The sequence below is a fragment of the Grammomys surdaster genome, unplaced genomic scaffold, assembly GCF_004785775.1.
Source record: "Grammomys surdaster isolate TR1022 unplaced genomic scaffold, NIH_TR_1.0 126153, whole genome shotgun sequence".
NCBI classification, from domain to species: Eukaryota; Metazoa; Chordata; class Mammalia; order Rodentia; family Muridae; genus Grammomys; species Grammomys surdaster.
The window spans coordinates 5913595-5935688 of NW_021620961.1; the positions used below are offsets into that span (position 1 = coordinate 5913595).

The following is a 22094-nucleotide window of genomic DNA, read 5'->3' on the forward strand; positions in this document are numbered from 1 at the left end:
GTTGATTTGCTCTGTGGAAGGAAGGAAGCTTGAGCTACGCTTAGACAGAGTAGTTACAATTCGATACATTTAAGAGACACTGGAGACAAGTCTGCAGGAGACAGTGACCCTGAAAATGGAGGACAGAGGTTGAGAGGCAACCATGTTGTACCTAATGACAGGCAGAGCTTGGAAGACATTTCAATAAAAGAAGATTCACCAAGATGGTGGAGAACTAGATGTTCTCATAAGCACTGGCATTACCAATCAGAGGTCTGTGGGAAGACCCTTCTTAGTAAAAACTTGCTAATAACCTGATCCTAGAAAGAGGAAATAAGGAGAAGTAGGTATGTGTTTTGTTTTGAATACTTGAATATAGCACTTCCCAACATATATCAAAACTATGTTCTTTAAATACAGAGCAGTTGTATCATGTATCTGCTTTTCAAGGGCCAGCTAAAACTTCAGAAACCCTTAGGACGATATCATCACCATCTTTTAGAAGGAAAGAGAATTGTTTTTCCACCCTTGTCACAGAGTTCATCGATGACACTGCATGTTTTCCTGACCTGAGTAATAATAAAAGAAGAACCTCATCCTTCCCCTTTCAGTTTGTGCTTCCACCCTTCAGCTGTTAAGAGTTCTGAGTGGCACAGACAAAGGGGAAGGCCCGTTTCCCTTCTCGCTGACCTAGCTAAATGGAGAAACTCGTGGAGTTGGCATAGAGGCAAGAAAGATCATAACAGCTGGCTTCCCATTGGACCCACAAGGATGGGGCTAAGAGAGGACAGCTGAGCTTAGAACGCAGTTGCCCATTCTGTCTCAAGGAAGCAGAAAAAAAGTCTGAGAGCTCATTTTGCCTCTTGTTTGGAAATCAAGTCTACTTAAGGGAAGTGCATGATCGTCTAACTGAAAAAGATGGACAGAGGAAGAAGAAAACCTCCCTGTTCGTTTGGATTCGCTGCTGTCTGTGCTCTTCACACGCAGTGTTTGGATTCATCTTCAGATAATGATGAGACACATCTGGACTTTGTTCCCTTAAGAACGTAGACAACACCAATGATCATTCTTCAGAAACAAGAACTCTTTATTTGGCTAAAAGTGACACAGGGACATTTGAAGACAAAATAGTTACAACTCTCTTGAGAAGAACAAACACTATGTGTTGAGGAAACTCCATCAGACAGAAGGATGCCACAGTTCACAATCACAAATAACACTCATCAAAGATAAGCAAACATCAGTGACCTCTAGTCCATGGTCCATTAATTGATGTGATTTGTAGTTTTGTTTTTCTTCTTCTTCTTTTTTTAATCAGTAATATCAGTGTGGTCTGCTTAACATCACACTGCTGGAAACCACTGAATTTTATATATTATACAGGCTAAATTCAGTTAGGAAAACCTCAGCCAAACAGCAACTGTCTGACTCCAAAGCCTTCAAATAGTCATCGTGTTTGACTGACAGGGAAGAGCCACATTGATTCCTAACACTCTGGGAGCTCTTTGCAATTCTATAGGCAACGTGTGAAGACCTGTGATTTGTACTGCAGATGCCATTTTTGAAAGCTTAACTATACTGGTGTCTATATAAGTATTAGTAAAGATACTTTATTACAAAAATCTGTTTAATTTTAAATTAAGAGTAATTGTAAGGCACGTGTCTTGCACATTTGAAGTTAGACAGTTCTTGCCTCTAAGCAAAGTGTTTCAGCAGATTAATAGCACAGTTAATGAAATAGTTTCTTATTTCTGAAGAGACTTCCTAAACTTTACTGAACCTAAAGCAAAGAAACGGAAAGAACATGAACTATCCTACAAAAGAAATGTTTTCCCTATGGAAAGATTTCTTTGTGTTTGTGTGAATTCAGTTTTTAATGAAAACAGTATGTTGTAAAAATCAAATGCCATAAATATAAATATCAGAACACTCTATTTTCATCAAACACTTTTGCAAAGGTAAAATGTTTCTACACACTGTAAATTGGAATACAATTTATATTGCATGAAGTAGATAAAAGTTTATGAAGATGAAAAAAATCAAGAGTAACTACTCCCAAAAAGTATTCCAGATTTATCCACAGAAATTATATCTGCATGGTCCACTTCGTTTACATAAAGTTTGGGTGTATCCTTTAGGAGAGTAAGCAGGTCTCACTCAGCATATTTTGTAAGTAAAACTATGGACATATAAAAATTATTTTGACATTTGCCTCAAGGGGGAGCTTACAGTTCATCTTGCAGATCCTTTGAGATTTCAAGCCATTCCAAACTAATGATGCCATTCCTTACACTGATCAAGAATTACAAAACTATTTTTATTTTCCAGAGCACTGCTAGTTCATTATTATACCTCCATGCCGCTTTCCTTCCTCGTGCTTTTTGAAATCCATAGTGTAGACTGGTTCGGGCTAGTTTTTGTTCTTCCTTTACTGAAAAACATAAAACGAAATAAGTTCAGTTATTGAATCATATCAAACTAGATGGACCTTGCTCCAAATGGAGACAGTCAGACAGATATCATGAGTTCTTCTTTCCTCCTGAACATATCTTCCATTCCTACAAAAAAAGTCTAGATTATTCCGATGTGTAAAGATGGCAAACCGTTCTTATGGGTGTTGAAAACAGACAAGCAAATATATTTGCATCTTTTGACGAACCATAAAGTTCAAACACACATGTGTAACAATGTCTAGATGAATACTAAAACTTCCCAAAAAAACTTGTTTTCATTGGCCAAGATTCTGAATTTTGCTTTATAGGCATTCTGATATAATGGTTGATACAATTAGTGTAAAATCATTCACAAACACATGTTCTGGTCCTAAGTGTATGTAACTGCTTATTGCTTTTTTTCCTTTTAGTCTTCCTGAACTGAACTCCATTTGAGTCCACAAAGTTAATTATGCCTCTCTCTCAAACCAATGTACTCCCAAGGCAGATGCATATTCAGTGACTTAGGAGGAGTTTGTAGTTCTTCCTCCAGGATATTTCTGACATGTAACTTCCATTCTCTAGAACTAGACCTAGGCCCTTATGATAACTTGTGCCTGGGATTCAGATTGTTCTTCCCCATAGTAGCCACTGTTCTGGCTCCTGTAAAAGTGCCTTCTTGTAAGTAAGCCCAAGAATACATGTCAAGATCTGCATTTCTTTGCCTTAGATTCCGGGAAATAATCTCTCAGTTAGTCTGTCCACAGCTCCCTACAGTTATGTAATTATGTCTGCCCCCTAGGCATTCACACTTCACCCTTGGGTAGCTTTCTCCACCCTCACAGATGCACCCTTGCACCATTACACCATCTTGCCAATTTGCAGACATCCTTAAAGACAAAAAAAAGTTCTATTTCTAAATCCTTGAGCATTACAAAGCAAAAATACTTGATTCATATCAATTTGAATGTTGTGGTGATAAGTAAAATTCCAAATTACACATTCTATGGATATTCCTTCTAACAAGTAAGATGAACATAACTTAATTCTACCAGGTATATCCAGCATGAAGAGGAAATAAGTCAGGCAAACCGTATGTAGAGGAGAGTATTTTAAATGATAAGAAAAGTAGTTAAGTAGTCCATGTGGCTTCAATTGTAATTAATATTTCACTAAAAAAGGTTTTACTAGTTAAGGGAAGGAGAGTTATTTTGGAAATGGTATGGAATGAGAGAACCCGCCATGTGTACCAGATTGGAATTTAAACTTTCTGCAAGGCACTCAGATGATAATGGAGTGGAGTCTTTGATGAAGTTTCTCCTTGCTTTCCTGGAAGAAAGGAAAAGGGGAGGATCTAAGAATGATGGACAAAGGACTTAAGCTCATCCCGGCAACTGACAGTGCCCAATTTTGGTTTATTTATCATATATTTTGTGTTTACTAACTGATCTGCTATGTTAACGGCCACTTTAAGAGTCTGGGTCAGAAGAGATTTGTAATCCCCCTATGCCACTGCTTTCCCAGTAAGAAACCAACATGATTCTATCCATAGTCTTAGGAATTAGGACAAAAATGACATAATTTCTAATATATATATATATATTTACAGTGTTTAACATTTCTTTTAATGAAAATCAAGAGGGTCTCAAAATATAGTATTACTTTGCCAGACTTTTACACCCTTATTTTTAAACGATATTCATACTTTCAAATGTTATTGTTTTGTTTTACTTGACTTTGTTTCTTTTGTTATTCTTGTTTTAATTTGATTTAACTTGATTTGGTTGACAGGATGTGCTTACTTATTTGTTTAGATAAGTTCTTAGTATGTAGTACAGATTTAGAGTCAAATTTATAGTCCTCGCTCTAAGCTCCTGAGTCCTGTAATTGAAGGCATGTGCTACCAGGCATGCCTAAATTAGATCATTTATAAATACATATTAGCAATTTATAATTAATGTTTTGGAGGGGTTGCAACTTTTCAGGTTCTTTAGAATTTATTTAAGGGAAAGAAGATAATGAAACAGAAAGAGAAACGATTTCATTTGCAGGTCCTTCTATAATGCAAGCCTTCCTTTGATCAGTTATTTAACCATTAGCAACGAGGCCATTTATTCCAGCAAATATGTCCTTACTTAAATGAATTTTCTACTTTTTTCATGGATACATATTCTTGGAATTTAATTGACTGTACCACACTTGATAAGTTTACCTCATTGACTTCCTGGAAATCTTGCCATTAGGACATATTGTTTTATTTCAAAATATCTGTCAGATAGTACTCTGTGTGTGTGTGTGTGTGTGTGTGTGTGTGTGTGTGTGTGTGTGTGTGTATTTATTTGGAAAAGAATGCTTTATCATTATTATCATCATCATCATCATTATTATTATTTAGAATGGTCACTCAAGCTGGCCTTATATTCATGATAATTCTGTCTTAGTCTTTCAAGCTACCATGCTCACCTTACTATCTTTATAACTACACTTAATTTCCTAATCAAAAGATGTCATTTTGAAATAAAACAAAGGGCTATGTTTTGAATCTTGAATCTATACTACATGTATATTTTTAAAACCAAACATTCTATATAACTTGATATTCCAATTAAAAGGTTTAACATTATTGTTTTTTTTTTTAATTTACTAATCCAGAGACTGGATGCTACAGTATATCTCATTTGAGGTTACAAGCACTTGAAATTCAGATCCACAACATACAGTAACTGTACAACATGAGACATGGAAAGGTGACACACTATCTACCTGACTGAACAAAAGAAACTGTAGGGTACACAGTCTTCAGAATTTATGAAATGTAAAGGAGACACTGGATGCCTCATTAAATCCAAGTATATACTGTAGTTTTATGTACTGGAATTTTACTGATAGCTAAGAACACTAAAATTCCTTAAAATAAGTTAAAGACATAGTAACTTTTTTAAAAGATGTCTCAAAGTTTATTTAAAGGTTTTTTCCCTTAATTATCTGGACAGTAATATGGTTTTTACCTTTTGTGCAGCATCTGGAAACAGCAGGTTCCAAAAGCAACCAGTATCAGTAAGAGCAGCGGAATTGTTGGTATAATAACGTAAATCAGATTGGGAATTATGCCTACAAAAGAAAAATAATCTTAGTGTTCAGTGAAAGCTCAGGAAGGACGCCATCAGAAGGTTATGAACACAGGTTCCTGAAGATTAAGGTAAAATCAAATATTTTCCAAAATAAGCAAATTCCAATTATAAAATTTTATTAAAAGTACACGGATGCTTTGAAAAAAGTCTAAACAAAATTGTAATGCCCTGGTTGTCATGCTCAATTAAATATGCATGGTTTTAAAATTTCTATTACATTTGTGATTCCAACATGAGCTAATTTTCATAATGCATTGATATAAGCTGTCTCATTTTATTAATTTTCTGAATCATTGGACAAGTAAAGCCTTTATATTAAGTAATAACAATTATTATAATCATTGTTCACCTAGAAGAGAATGAATTATCTTACTCAATAAGCTCAGTGTCATGATAAAATGGAAGTATCTGGGATTAAATGACAACAGTCACATACTAGGCAGTGATACAGTCAGAACCTAGAGATATAAGACTCTGGAGACAATGGCATGATTTAATTAAATTCTGAAAATAAGCATACTTTTAACCTTGCTCTATCACTTTCTATGATGACAGATATTCTGAATATGTTTTAAAGAAAATTACCAACATTCAACACCTACAGAGCATAAAATGACTTCATTAACCATGAATATATATACATATATATATATGAGGATATTGTAAGAGGAAAATAGGTGTAGTTTAATTATTTACTAATGGTTTTAATTATGTTTACTATTATGAATGACGTTAGAAGAAGATACGTGAAACAGAAAAAGCGCAGAAGGTTAACACACACATCTACATGAGGACAACAAGCGAAGAAACATGACATTTGGATTGCAAACTGAAAGTTAGTCAACACTGTCACAAATGTTCATGCTTCTGCACAGTTGGCTGTAGTTAAATCACTTCGCTGCTCATCCTTTCCTTTGCTAAGGGGTGTATTTAAATAGATCTAATCACTGGTAATTCAGAGATATATGGCAGTTTAACACATTTTTATGTTCATATATGAATGCACTTTAGTTTAACCAAAGTCATCTCTCACTCCCCACTCCAAATCCTCAAAGATCTTTTTCTTTACTTGTTCCTTACTCCGTGTGTGTGTGTGTGTGTGTGTATGTGTGTGTCCCACGTGCTAAGTCTACTAGAGTTGAAATGCAGAGAATAGTCTTCTTTCTGAGTCTATACCAGGTCCAAGAAACATTTAAGGATCTATGAAATACTTTCTTGTCAAATTACTATTAACATTTCTGATACTAATGACAAAAAATACAAAATTATGTCTAGGAGTTATTGATTTTGAAACACTTGAGTTTTTGGATCAATATTAACAAAAGAAATAGATAAATCATTTCCGTCCTTATGATTTAGGTCATGTTTTTTTTAAAAAAAAAAGGTCTAAGGAATATTAAGATGGGTTTCTGGGTAATATAGAACTCATATCAGGATTGGATTGGTTTTTATTCTGTCATCTGGGGTGGTAGTGGGATAGAGAGCCCGTTGTGTCCACCCCCTTCCAACATGCCACACAGTGATATCACAGTGATAGCTTGAAATTGATCAGATAGATGTTTTTATACGAGGGAAGTCAATAGAAGCTATAATCCACCTTATTTATAACTCATCTCTACCTCAGAAAAGCCTGTATATCCAACAGCAAACTACTGTTCCAAGTCACTAAACAAGCTGGTTTAAATGATAATCACTACATTATATTGGGGAATGCTGTGTAGATACAGGTGTTACTATTGATCACGTGGTTTCATGCTAGATGGTTCCACTTGAAATAGAAATCTTAAGAAATGGTTTTTTTTCTATTGAAAACTTATCATTGCATAATTATGTCTAATGCAGTCCAAAAGTGTCGATGGGCCCATAATTAATGTACCAATTCCTGAATCACAAGAAAAATTTCACTGAGGTTAAAGAGCATTGGTTCAAAGTACAGTTTTTTAGGTGAGAGTTAAGAGGCACAGAAGAGAATCACCTGCTTCAGTAACAACCACATTCTCATGGGTGTCTTCAGGTTGGTTTGTAAGATACGGCTTTTCAACAGGGTCTGTTGGGTGAATCTCTGTAAATAATTAGCATAGAAATCATGAATAATTACACAAGCAAAATGCAAGTGTCAATAAAAATAAAATGTATCAACAAACAATCAAGGTTGATTTTGATCTCTAAATAGTTTGCAGGCAAATTATATTCTGAATTTAAATGTACCAAAAAATCAACTAACAGTAGTCAATATTTAATTAGGTTTAAACAAAAGAACCAATATGATGAATTCCCTTTAGAACTCAAACTTTATTAACAACCAAGAAAGGTACAGTGCTTAAATTAGCCTGCTACAGTCAGTGACAACGAAGGGTTACAGGAGTAATTAAATAATTAAATTCCCAAATGTATGAGAAACTCTTGAGATTTCTTATTGTTAAGATGGTCAGATACTACTGTCTCATATACTTTTCCCTAGAGAAAACAATTGTTACCTTAACAGTTTAGTCAAATTAAATTGGATTTGTGAAGGAAAAAAACAAAACAAAACATGTACACCGGAATGAGTAAGTTAAGAGTCTTCTAACTAACCCACCTACCCATCACTCACCTACTGTAGTGAAGCACACTCAAGCTGAACAGCAAGTCTACTGTGCTCTCAATGTCTCTTCCAACTTGCAGCTAACTACAAGGCTTTCATTCCACACACCCAAATCGGAACCAAGGATAACTCTTATCTAGTGGCAAGCCTCTATTAAAGCTCCTTGCACTCAGGTTAGCCCACATGGTGTGGTGCCCTCCACGCCCTAAATCTCACATCTAGAAATTTATAAGGGCAAGGAATTCCCTTTGTTTCTTCTGACCTATAGGAATCCTGTCCAATAAGGTCTTTATCTTGCTGCCTATGGCACATACTATAACTCCTCTAATACTCTGAAAGTGAAGGGAACCAAAGAACCTTCCCTTCTGAACTCCTATCATGCTATTCATGATGTGTGTCACTCTGAATGGAGCTCTTCTTTTTGAACTGAAATAAAATGGAAGGTTATCTTTCTATAGATGTTCCATTGTGGTATCTGTAGTGGTTTCTTCCTTAATAAAGCTTGTTGGGGTTCAGTAGTAAAGTATTTATTCATTCTACAAGCCTATGACATTCTTTTATTTATAACAAGTCTAGTGGTTCACCATGAGTTTGGAGCCAACCTGGGCTATATTTTGAGTTTTACACCAGATTTGGTCATAAAGTAAAATCCTGCTATCAAAATCAAACAAGAACAATAACAGAAAAAAAGAGCTATAAATATATTCATTGTTTAATTAAATTCATTATTTACCTTTCTTATTTTATGGACAAAAATGTTACATAGAGCATTTTCTGTTGTTATTGGAACATAATATTTTAAAGAACGCTACTTGTCATATTGTCTTACGATCTTGATTTATTGGTGGTGTATCCACTCAAGTCAATTGATATTTTGGATTAATTTATACCTACATGCAATAAGTCAACAAACTATTTACACTTAAAACATTTTTAACAATCTTGAGTGAGACTGTTAATTAAATAAAAATCTAGTAACTTAAATTCTATCTATACGACTTTTCATCTAAAAGTGAAAGCTCATGAGGCAATTTTAATTTTTCAGATTACATCTATTTTGGGTTTGGTTGAGGGCATTAGTCCCATGCAGAGGCCAGTAAACAACTTGAGAGACTAGGTTTATTTCCTTCTACTATGTAAATATCTGGGATTGAATTCAGCTTTCAAGCTTGACAATAAGTGTCTTTCTCTGTTGAGTCATCTCAAAAGCTCCAAAAGGCAAATTTAGCACAAATATTACATTTAGAAGTATGGACATAAAAGATGGATATCAGTGAACTGAAAGAATATGTATGTTTCAGTAGAGTAGAGAAAACCTTAAAATTGAATTATCATATTTCTGAAAACCAGGATAATTTTTAAAAACATTTTCGATATTATTGGCCATGTTATTAGATAGTATATGGGAGTAAAAATAGGAAAGTAATTAATAAATTTCAAACTAATCAAGCATATAATATGTACATACATATTACTTTACTCATTTTAACCCTTGACATTGACAATTAATAAATAATAATTACTAAATAATAATAACTAATAAAATAATGAATAATAATATTTTGATATTAATAAATGTTAAGTGTTACGAAACCTGTAAAAATCACAGAATTTCAATTGTATTTCTCTAAGACACAATTAGAAAAAATATAAATGAATAAAAGACTTAGTTTGCAAAGACTTCCAAGTGTGTAATGTCAGATTTAGCAACCAAGGGCAAAGTCTAAGCTCACCAGGGATATAAAAAGTTGGCTAATAGACTAGAGAGAAGGATAAACACAAGAGTAAGTCTAATCCAATAATCTCTTGTGCCTCACGGCTTTATGAGAAAATAAATTGTGTAATTTCAAGAGAATAATAGGAACATTGGTACTTGGTTATAATTGCCTTTTATGGGTACGTATTATGAGGTCAGGCTGACAATCCTTCAGAAAAGTTAATATGACCCTTTCTAATATTGTGGAGAAAAATAGAAAAATAAGCATGTCAAGGCTTAAGTTTCTAACTTGAGTGTCTAAGACGATCAAATATATGTTTGTACATCTTTGATTAGTCCTTCTTTTAGGTTACATTCCGATTCAATTGAAATGTCTTGTTAAAGTAACTCATTTCACTATTTCAGCAGGAAGTCACACTAATGGGCCTTAGGTCAAGGTAATTTTTCAACTTACTGTACATGACAAAAGAAAACTGATGAAATTGTCATTTTTCTAAGGATACAAATCAGAGTAAGAAAATAATGTGAAATTAATCCTTTAACTATGGCGAAAGACATTACATTCGAGGACCACACAGCAAGCATTGTGCTATGACCTGATGTACTAATGAGCCTGAAGAAAGCTACTTCACTCCTCAACAGGAATAAACCAAGGAACGATTGCTCACAAGCGTCTATGTCCATAGGCACATTGGTAGCCTATGCCTTCTTTCCTTACAGTCTCATAAGTTTTTAGAATATTTTCATATAGACATTGGTCCTTTACAAAATATGAGAATAGTTTGGTCCTTGTATAAATTATTATTTTCTCTTGGAAACATCCTTCCCAATAAATGGTTTCTACCCATTCAGCTTTACTCATGCCATTGCTAGGTTCACTCTACTGCAAACAATGTGCTTCAGTACATTAACAGGGTAAGTTGTGAGGTAATGCCTCCTTCATAGGAATAATAGAGAAAGGCTGGAAACTGTAAAGACAAAGTCTCGTATGAACAAACATGCACAAAAATCTACCATTGCTATTGGATATCTTTTACCTGGTTCATATTTGCAGATGTAATTGTGCTTCATGTTGCACCTGTCATCATTCCACTGGTAAAGGTAAGGACCTCCTAGGCCAGGATTGGCAGTTGGTTGATGATACATGACTACACATTTTTCACTTCCACAAGAAGGTTCATCAGTGTACCAGTTCCTACAAATAGAGATCCATGGGGACACTTAACAACATCTGTTAGAGCTTTTCTTTGCCCTACTGACTCGAGCAAGGTACAAATCAACACTTCAGGATCCGGTCATAGCTTACCGGAACTGGGAGCTGCTCCCATCAGACCACTGGTAGAGATCTGGACAGGCACCCGAAGTTTGACCGTCTCCGCTTCTCAAAAGTCCTATCCAGAAGTCGCCATCTGAAATGCCTGTTCCAGGTTTTGTCAGATTCTGCAACATGCTCTCTATTAACTTCTGTTCAGCTTCATTCTCAAGACTGAGGAGGACACCTCCTTCACTTTCACAAGCCAGCCGTGCTTCCTGGAAGCTCACACGGCTAGACAGTTCATGGAAGTAGGCCATTTTGTAGCAGGGATGTTTCACATCAGCAAAACATACCTTTTGACCTAAAACAAAAAATAAACAAATAATAAATAAATAAATAAATAAATAAATAAATAAATCGATTGTGAGGTCTCTATTCATAAGTTTGATGTTAATCGCAACAAAAGAACAATTCAAAATAAAAACATCAAGAATTCTTTTCCCCCAAATATATCCATGGTTGCAACAGTGGCATGATAGTTATGGGTGTAACTACTTTCTTAATAGACTTAAGTCCTGTCTCTCCAGGATGAAGTACATGCTCAATACTGCAAATTTGGTCAAGAACTAATGATTCGTTAGCCCATGGGTCACCAAGGTGAAACTACTTCTGTTGTTTTGGGTGAGTATACATATTATCAAACCTTCCCTCTAAACTCACATGTCTCTACCCATATAATGGTGCACCTCCCAGGCTACATCAGAAAAGTGTCTTTGTGCAGTGGATGCTGGTTATCACAGAAACTCTACAACGAAAGGGTGACTATACAGTAATAGGACATCTAGTCAGACCCTCCTACCCAAGACCTTGAAAAGAGGTGTAGAAAAAGTGTAAAAGCCAAAGGTTAGGAAGGATGAGGTCAAAACTATTTTATAGACATGAAGGGAACAACGGACCCAGGAACCCACAGCAATTGTAATTGTCCGTACAAGACCTGCTCAGAATAAAGTCAGTCAGCATTTTATTACAAAGTGGGGAGAGTCTCACGAGGTCTCACCTTTAAGAAACTATAGACAACTGATAATTTCTTGGGAAGAGACAGTCCGTGCTCTTTAGTTGTTTGAATGGTTGGTCCCACACCAAGAAGTAAACGGACAGCACGTATTAGAGTTGATTAGTTATGAATTTTAAAAAGAAGAGGGCATGAAGTTGGGAAGGTGTAGGGTAGAAGATCTGAAATTAAGGAGAAGAGTTGGGCTGAATATGATAAAAATTATTCTGTGTGACATTCTCAAAGAACTGACAAAAATATTTTAAAAGCACTTACTCACTCAATAAGATCAGAAAGTTTACCTTCCTAGCCTATTATTTTCAATTTATAAAAGTAATGGGACTTAGGAGATCTTTTATGGGTAGAATGTTTGCTTCACAAGCATGAAGACCTGAGGTTTTATTCCCTGTACCCACATAAAATGTTTGACATTCTCTTATACTCTCTGTTGAATTTTGTAGTCTGTATGAAAAATTGTCACATGTAGGATGAGGGACCATGCTTAAATACTGTGATAAATGAAGCATTTATATTTTTTACTTTTAATTGCAGTCTGCCATGCTGGGCAACTATACCACAGCAATATTAAAGCAATATCCCAGCTTCTGAAACCTCAGTTTGTGATAAGGAATGACACTCAAGGCCAGAGCAAGCAGAAATTGGCAGAAGACCATTATCCCCACAACAGTCTTTAAGAGATAAACATTCAGGATCTTGCCAAAGAAAGAAAACATGAAATAGTTATTTAGCAATGCAAACAAGTCAACTAACTGGGATGTGAACTCGGGAGCTGCACACAGAAAAGTGCAAATAAGTTAATATATAAGCTAACCTAACTTAAACTTTAACAAAAGTTTACATGTCAGTCAACGTACCATGGAAAATGAGCTTAAAGTTTTAGTATGGCAAATAAGTCTGAAATAAATACCCACTGCTAGGAGGCAATGAAAATATCAATGGTTGTTTCCATTATAAAGAATGAATAATTTTGAAATGTTACTCTTTTTTTTTTTTTTTTTGGTTTTTTTTTTGAAACAGGGTTTCTCTGTGTGTAGCCCTGGCTGTCCTGGAACTCACTCTGTAGACCAGGCTAGCCTCGAACTCTCGAACTCAGAGATCCGCCTGCCTCTGCCTCCCAAGTGCTGGGATTAAAGGCGTGCGCCACCACCGCCCGGCTAATGATTTCATTGTTTAAAATAGTTGTTCCTTATAAAATTCCAATGATTCTTACAAGCCTGTATTTTTATTATCGTATTTAAGAAGCAAGCTCTCACCCTATTTTCATCTAGTACATCCTTTCCATATTTCTAAGTTTCCAAAATTATCTTAGCTACATTCCCCTGAGTGTTCCAGCTCCAAATTTTCACCCCTAAGACATTTAGCTTTGTGTTTCACTCAAGCATTTTTAAATACTGTTCTATTTTTTTTTAAAGATTGCTTTGCAAGGCCTCAAGGGAAAGAGAACCAGAACAGCAGGAAGTTTTGTGAGTAACATGAATTTATATGTAACAAATCTAGGGCCCCTTTAAGGAACTACGTTGATATTATTTATATACTAAAACTGACCACTCATTATCTTTCATATATTAAAAGATAAGTTCATCCCTGGTTTATATGTGGCAAAGACATAAAATGTAATAGACATATTTACTCATTTACAAAATTAAGATAACACAATAGAATGCGTAGGGGGGCTCTAAGTATGATTTGGAAATAACTAATACCATTATGTCACACTGTAAAGAAAATGACTAATGATGTCTAGATAGAGAATTGCATTTTACCACCAACCAAAAAGAGCACCTGGAGGGACCCATGACTCCAGCTGCATATGTATCAATGGCAGGGAGGGGAGCGCTTGGTCTTGTGAAGACTCAATGTCCCAGCATAGGGGAATGCTAGGGCAGTGAGGCAAGAGTGAGTGGTTGTGTAGATGGGGGAGCACCCTCATAGAAGCAGGGGGAGGGGAGATGGGATTGGAGGTTTGCAAAGGGGAAACTGGGAAGGAGGATAGGTAACATTTGAAATGTAAATAGATAAAATAACCAATAAAATACCAATAAAAAAAGAGAATTGCATTATAAAGAATCCACACCTAATGCTAGATGGGCCCTGGAAAGGTTGCTAGGCTTTATCCAAAGCAATCTTTCCCTATAGGTGGAGTGGTCCATGTTCTCAATAAATGAACAATAGAGTTGACGATGGTAGCATAAAAGAGGGCTCCTGGAGGGGTCAAGACAGAAGCCGTTTATCAGCGGGAAGCAACTTGTTAACCCACAGGACCTTGTGTGAGTACCAGCTGAGTCTTCATGTTTAAACTAAAAAGCCCCTACCAGGTCAAGGAGAGCAAGGCAGTTTCCTGGAAATCATAGACATACTGCACAATTATTATGGCTTATGTAGAATCAGTTAATGCTGACAGGCTGAATGCCTTCACACATAATTCTACTTTACTACTGATTTCTACCTTACTGTGCACATTTGGTCCAAGTCGTGGCCAAATGAGCAGAAGCTGGATCTATGGAGCTTGCTGCTGCACTTCGGCTGATTCCATTTGGCTGCTATCTCCGTGGAACTGGAACAGCTGGGAAACAAATGCTGCGCTAATTCCCAGACAAGCTCTGCTAGGGCAGATCTTCTGATGTGACTTTCCCACTCCTGGAGAAGCCAGCCTTCCTAGAGAACAGTGAGGATGGCCTCTCTTCTCACCCTGGCTGTTTACATGAAATCTTTCCTTGACATTTAGATTTAAATATCATAGTCAAATAAAATCTTTTAGAAACAGTTAATGGGAGGGGTAAATTTTCTGTAAGTCACACAGTGGTTTATGCTACACAGAGGTTATGTTTGTACACTCTAACTCTACAGAAGTCTCGATTCAGAGTCTCCAGTTGAAATTCCAGTTGAATTCAGAGTCTCCAGTTGAAAAATCACCTTAATTTTCGGCTTATCTACAAAGATTTTCCACTCTAGATTCCAGAAAAAAAGAGAAAATAAAAAGAGAATATGATAAAAAAAGAAAATGTTCTAAATATGAACCTGGAACTAAATAATCTCTACATTTAAAAATTAATTAAATATCTGCTGTTATTTCCATAAATGACTATTTTGTTTTCATACATGTGAAAATTCACAAATGTTGGCAAAGCTTGAAAATGGTTTTAGTAATTATAAGAAACCAAGGGTAAATTCATGAAGTTATAGCAATTTGTTTCTTCTTCAATAGAAACACTAGCTTGGTTTTATTTTTCTTAAAATACGTATTGTAAAATGCTCTGCAGCTTTGAGGTTGTCAAATGTTTCTTCATCCCACTTACTATAATAAAATGCAACCAGCATTAGATAAGTATTACATATAGGTCCTGTGGCTCAATAAAAACATAGATGACATATTATAAATTTCTTCTCTTCAGTTATGATTCACTTAATTTTAAAAATTGATATTTTTAACAAAAATTTTTAAAACTGAATATATATATATATACATATATATATATATATATGTATATATATATATATATATAAAACATGATTATTCCACCACCTAAGCCAGATTGGCTAAACTTTTGATGCTCAACTAGAACTCAAGAAGCTGATCATTTTTATAACTCTTTCCTATCCCTCTCAAAACATACTAAGATGTTCGGTGGTATTCCAATATCATGCTGCATGGTCTCTGAGAATAAAGCCAATTGAACTAAATGAAACTAAACAAAGCAAAGTCCCACTTATTCTAAGTGTTCTGTCTTGCAGATCACAAGAGTACACCAATTTCTTAATGTTTGTTTGAAGTTAAGACAGATTTAGTAAAATTTAATTATTTATGAAAGATGAATTTTGTGATTCACTTAATAGCACAGTGCATACAGCTGGAATCTATTCCCTGGCACTAAGAAAATCAAATATGCCGTCTTGGGTCACTTCAGGGATGGTGGTGGCAGCAGCCTTCCTTATTTATTCCCCTAAGACACAATAGGCTTTCTGAGAAGAGAGTGGTCTTATATTTTAAATTCTGATATTTGAAATTGATATAAAAATTATGAATGGAAAACCATGGAATAGTATGACTTCAGAGTTCAAGAAGCCAATCAAAAAGTAGTGCTTTGAGTCCAGCAGAACTGAAGGAATTTGTAATGGACAAAACTTTCATGACAGTTTTTGTTTCTTTAAGTACTAACATAGGCTATATGTTTCATAGAACTAATAATAATAACTGTCCAATGTTGTAGTAAATGTCTGAATTGATCAATAATTTGAAGTATAAGACATCACTTCCAATACAATTCACACCTTTAGAGGAAGTAGGAAAATCAAATCTTTTGATACACAACTGAGAGGTCCTTCTCTTAAACTATCCAACTAGAGAAGTAACCTTCGCTCCTACAAAGTTAAACTCTGGACATAAAGCTTACCAAGCCAAGCCTTTCCTCCTACCCTCTCCACACTCACAAGATGCAGGTTGTATTAAAAGGCTTTCAGTCTTGCCAGCCTCGGTGTGATGTAGATTTTCTCATCCCATCTCTAAGATAAGGAAGTGGGGCACAGAGAGAGTTTAATAATTGCTCCATGTTCACACAGCTTATAATTGCAAACTCAGGTTTGGAGCCAAGCTGACTTTCTGTTACCCATTTTTCTTGGTGTCTATGCTTCTCCACATGTGTCTGCACACTTCACATACTTTACAAATGAAGGGATTGTTGCATGCCATGCATCTCTTCTGTGTTAGATACATTGATCTAATACAGCCATTGGTGAGTTATTCATTACTGGTTTGAGCCCAGGATTGTGTATTGGGAACTTGTTTCTGAGTGTGCCTTTTTCATGCTGAATAATTAGATCAAAGTTAATTTGTGGACAACTCATATATATATATATATATATATATATATATATATATGTATATATATATAATAAAAGAGCAGATGAGACATCAAGTATATATGATGTCATTTTTATTTTATTTTATCAATATGACTATTAAGGCCTAAGTTGAATGTTGTCTCAAATACAAAAATGGTCACTGTAGTCAGATTTTTATGGTAAACATTCAAACAGATTTTAAAAATTTCACTTTACAGTTGTCTAAATGATTGCAAATGTATACAAATTGAAGAGCTAACACAGAAGAGAGTTGTAAATAATAAGAATAATTAATGAAGCATCAGCTGGTTATCTTCTTTCAGAATCCTTTTTTTTTAAATTATAGATGCTTTTCTAGCATTAATGTATAGACATTGCCACCATAAGATAATGATGAACAGCCAGTAAGGAATAATGCCTATGATAAATGGGTAGTTTATTAAATGCCTAGTAATAAGATTAATTTGCTCCTTTCTTGCCCAAGAGATACTTAAAGTAATTACATCTTTGCAACTTGCACTGTCATCATTTTCTACTTTGATGATGTCATGGAATCGTTCTGTGAGCTTGAGTATGCTCTGCAATATGCTCTGCTATTAAAGTACTTTTTAAAGCTACTTACTGATCAGCACTTATGCAATATCCTACAGTCTTTTCATGATAAGAGAGGGAAGGGGACAGGGAGAGAGAGGGGGCAGGCCTGCATATAATTGGTTCCACTAGCTAAATCTCTCCATAGTGAATAGAGTCCTTTATTTTCTGTGAGATTATGGAGGAGAATGGCTTAAAGTCATAGACTGAGAAAAGTTAGTGGAGAGCGACTGGTTAAATGGTACATTAAAAATTATGTCTGCCTCTATGAAGAGCATGAATTGCGGAAGTCACAAGCAGGCCGAACACCCTCGTTTCTAATGGTCTGCTTTCACTCAGCCTTTAAAATAAAATGTATCTCAATTGTAGTAGAGTTGAAGCTGTACATGTGAACAAGTTCTCGAGAAATTTAAGGGATGCCTGACCTATGGCCAGCCCACAACACAGCATCAAGGAGTGGAAGACAGTGCTCTGAACTCTAAAATAGAAAAAAAAAAGTTCGTTAAAATATTACAAATGTTTTGAAAATGTCACGTGCTTCCAAACATAGTCTCCCAAAGTTTTAATACCCCCCCTTTTTTTCCATTTTATACCATAAGAAAAAAATCTTAAAAAGTTGTCATAAGGAAAATGTCATCAGCAGCTAGTGACTTTCTGAACTGAGTATTTAAATAGATGCAGCAGATGTTCTCCACACATATGTGTGGAGTATGAAATCACCGTACAATTCAAATCCTCAAATTAGTTTCCCATGAACATAAATTCAGCAAATCCATGGATTATTATCACCAGAGTCCTCTGTGTGTGTGTCTGTGTACTGTCTTATTATATCAGACACTATTAAATCTCTTGTAAATCAACTGATATGGAAGTTGATCAAAATGTATTTAGCCTTAAAATATTTTATCCTTAAAATGGTGGGTTTAAAGGATTACAATGTATCTTTTTGGATGTTTTAAAACATGAAAATCTCATCCAGAGATTTAGTTTGTCAGTGTTTGTCTTTTGAGGTCATGGTGGGTAAGTGATTATTTGATATTGTACAAGAATTATACATTTTTTGTCCTGAAATTTAATAAGTAGGAACTCTTTTCCATGTATTCTAAGTATGTTCCAAATAGTAGAAAGCAAAGAAGAAGCTGTCTCAATTCTCTTCAGACTGGGTAACCTGTCCCTAGTGGCATAAAATAGTTGCTACACCATTCTGAACAAATATCAACAGGCAGACAGTGGACATGTTAGGAAATATTGCTTCAAAAATAACAGATTTTAGGCTGCTCTGTGCTCAGCCAATAACAACTAGAATTGATCAAATCCTATGATCCAGAAATCAGTTTATAGATGGATAAATTTCAATGTGAAGAGAATCAAATTATCCACAAGAAAAACATATCTAAGTAATTGTTTTAATCTCAAATCAACATCATCATTTATACTAAATCAAATAAATCATGCTTAGTTACTTAGAAATTTTCCAGATGTCACCTTCAAGATGCCAGTGAATTACCAAAAACAAAAAAAAAGAAAAAAAGAAAAAAAAAACGCCTAGCCAAAAGTTTGAAATATTTTTTGTAGAACTATATTGAAAATTAAACTTTTCATCAACAAAGTACTTGAATTATATTTTCTACTCTGGACATCTCCCCATCCCCTGGAACTTTAAAGTGTAAATAGGAAGGCCACAAAGGGACATTATTTAAGTTAGTTAAATGCTTCTATTATTTTAAAAATGTCATGTGTTCAAAGCCTAATCTTTTTGCTATTCATTTATTTGCGTGAAAACTCACAAAGGTAGTGAAATATATAGTTTGTTCCACCAGATAGCTCTCCACACAGTTCTTTATCTTCTGCTAAATTAGGAAGGAAAAGGACTTAAACTCATAGGCTCCCGACACCCTGTAAAAAGCTACAGAGGACTGATTGGTTACCTGTACATTTTAGAATTATATCTGACTGAGTGAAATACATGAATTGGTGAGAATCAAGTCAGAGGCAAGCTTAATATGCTAGATCCTAAAGGTCTGTTTTCTGATCCCCTTAAGTTACTGCCATCTCACATCTACCTCTTTATCGGTGACACCTATTGTACAAATGGACACACTTTTAGAGGACCACATTGGCCGTATTTGTTAGAAGCAACATTCAACAATTTCATCCCAACAGTTTGATGGGCACAGCAAGAGCTTTCTCTATGGGCGACTGTTCAGCTGCCATGTGCGGTGCTGTTCACAGTTACCTCAGACACAGAAGAGCCTTGAAAGACTTTTCCCAAACTAAGAGGAGACGGTTCCGGTGTGAATTGCTCAATGACTAGACAATGATCAAGTTGGGGGGAGGGGGTGGGAGAATCAGAGACCAAGCAAGGAAGTTTGGCAATTTTGACCTTTCTCTGATTTGAGAGACTTAATTGTGCACCTGCTTTTTGTACAAATCCAAATTCGTTACCGTGAACACCTCAAACCAAACCTCCACCCAACTCCAAGGGGTGTTTCCTGGGTGTTCTAATTTGGAAAGAAGTCCAAAAGCAAAGGTGACAGGACAGTAGCTCTCTCCAGTTCTTTGTCAGTCCTCCTGAGAACAAAGGCTGCAAACTCAGACATCTGGACTGGGCTGGTCTCAGAAACCATCCTTGTGAGCACCCTGGCTGGACTAGAGCCAGACCAACAGGAGATGGCGTTCATGCTGCATCTCCTTCGCGTCCAAGCTCTGTCTGCATCCTCGACCACACCCCTCTCACAGGTGCCCCAGTCCTGTCTGCCTATGTTCCACTCACTGTCTTCCAAAGAAAGTAGAGAGTCTTGCCCCTGGAGAGACTGAACTGCTCCTTATTTAGCTTAAACTTGCTCCTTACCCATAGAAGAAGACACTCCTAAAAATCTCGGAAACTTTTCTGTTATTCTGGGAGAAGATGAAAGGAAAGAATAACATGGTTCCCCACCCCTACCCTGTCCCTCTGGACGTCCTACTACGTACAGTTTTCCAACTCTGTGAAGAGAATCCCATATCCCTTGTTTTCTGCTGCGCATACAACTCCCCTGCCCGGACTCACCGCTCACCACTCTTCGGGCAAAGGCTCCCTGGGCGCAGAGCAGCGCAGCTCCCAGCAATAGTGAGGCAATGCGGATCATCGTGGAGACGCTTCTGCAGCAGGTGTCCAGTGGAGGAAAGGCGAGGTTCTCCCGCGGCACGGCCACCCCCTGTGGCTCTAACCAGCAGCTTCCTTGCTTTCCTGCTGGGTTCTACTCCCTCCTTCCCAGCGCAGGAGCTAGGATCCCTGTAAGCATCGCCCTTAGTAGGGACCTGCTGCCAGGCTGCCCTGTGCAGCACTGGGCTGGAGTGCAGGACACCGTGGGCGTATGTCTGGGAGCAGGGGGCAGTGTTAAGAGTTCCTGTGTCTGTATTTGCTGGAAAGGTGAAACATGAGCTCTAGTGCAAACCTAAGCAGCTGCCTTTCCTTCCTTCTCAGGTCTCTGTGTTTGTTCTAAGGGACTGAGCTGGTGTGCCCTGGTCGTGGCTCCGACAGCAGCAACAACAGAAGCAGCAGCAGCAGCAGCAGCAGCAACAGCAACAGCCGCTCTGCGCTGGCTGCACACTCTTATATACGCCCAGAGCCTGGGGTTCCAACCCTCTAGCTAGTAATCATTTTAACTACTTCGTCTCTCCTGCCAAGCGGAGCATCTGGCCCCTCCCCTAAAAACTGGAGCCACTTTGAAAAGAGTCCAGTCAGCAGTCCCTCCTCCTCCACTCCCGGTCCCCACCCCCTTCCCATTTGCCAACAGACTTCAATACTCATTTGTGTAAAATGTGACAGCTTTGCTATTAAACTCGGGCAAAAGTTGGCTCCATTTGGTTTTCTCAGAGATAAATGTCCACGGGGATGCCAAGTTTCAGGGCCTTTCTCTTCTTCTGCTAAATTGTTTGATCATATGTATGGTGAGATGCAGGGGCACTAGCCACTATTTAAGATGGATTGGCAGAGTGGAAGCCAAAATCTGCTCAGTGAATTATATAATGTGGCAGCTTTTTCTCCACCTAGGTTCTGTAAATAGATTATTTCCAAGCAGGTTGCTTGACTAAACTGCCACAGAAGCAAATTGAAAAGAATCTTGGAAACAAGTTTTCCCTCGACTAATTTCAATTTCAGTGTTTGCAACTCCGAGGGGGGAAAAAATCAAGGCAAAATAAATATTCTGAATTGTTGGGAACTTCACGAATGTAAAATGAGTGTATTTCTTTGAACTTATCCATAAGTGGTCTATGGATTCCATTAAAAGTAAGTCTAACTTCAAGGAATATGTACCTATCCAAACCGGACCCAACAGTCCAATGACTGGATTACCATTCTTATGGAGTCCAGAGAAGTTCATGCGAGCTCTCATAATGAGAGTTTAGAGTCCATGATGGGAAATCTGAAAATGTTCTTAGAATCAGCTTCGGTAAAACTGCAAATTTTTTGTTATGTTGCTTTTCATTATAATTTATAATTTATTTGTT

General features: G+C 36.5%; 1 protein-coding gene across 2 annotated transcripts; it reads right to left on the reverse strand.

Moving 5' to 3' along the window:
- Positions 1-1045: 1045 nt before the first annotated feature.
- Positions 1046-21166, reverse strand: Chodl (chondrolectin). Of its 2 annotated transcripts, none has more exons than XM_028757233.1 (6): positions 20650-21166; positions 11150-11459; positions 10881-11038; positions 7518-7589; positions 5420-5522; positions 1046-2410 (listed from the first exon to the last, which is right to left on the reverse strand). In XM_028757233.1, the coding sequence occupies exons 1-6, from the start codon at positions 20726-20728 to the stop codon at positions 2326-2328; spliced, it is 807 nt and encodes a 268-aa protein (XP_028613066.1). In that variant the 5' UTR covers positions 20729-21166; the 3' UTR covers positions 1046-2325. The 2 variants fall into 2 exon arrangements, with proteins under 2 accessions (XP_028613066.1, XP_028613065.1); XM_028757232.1 differs by having other exon boundaries at positions 7518-7604.
- Between the last annotated feature and the right edge of the window lie 928 nt (positions 21167-22094).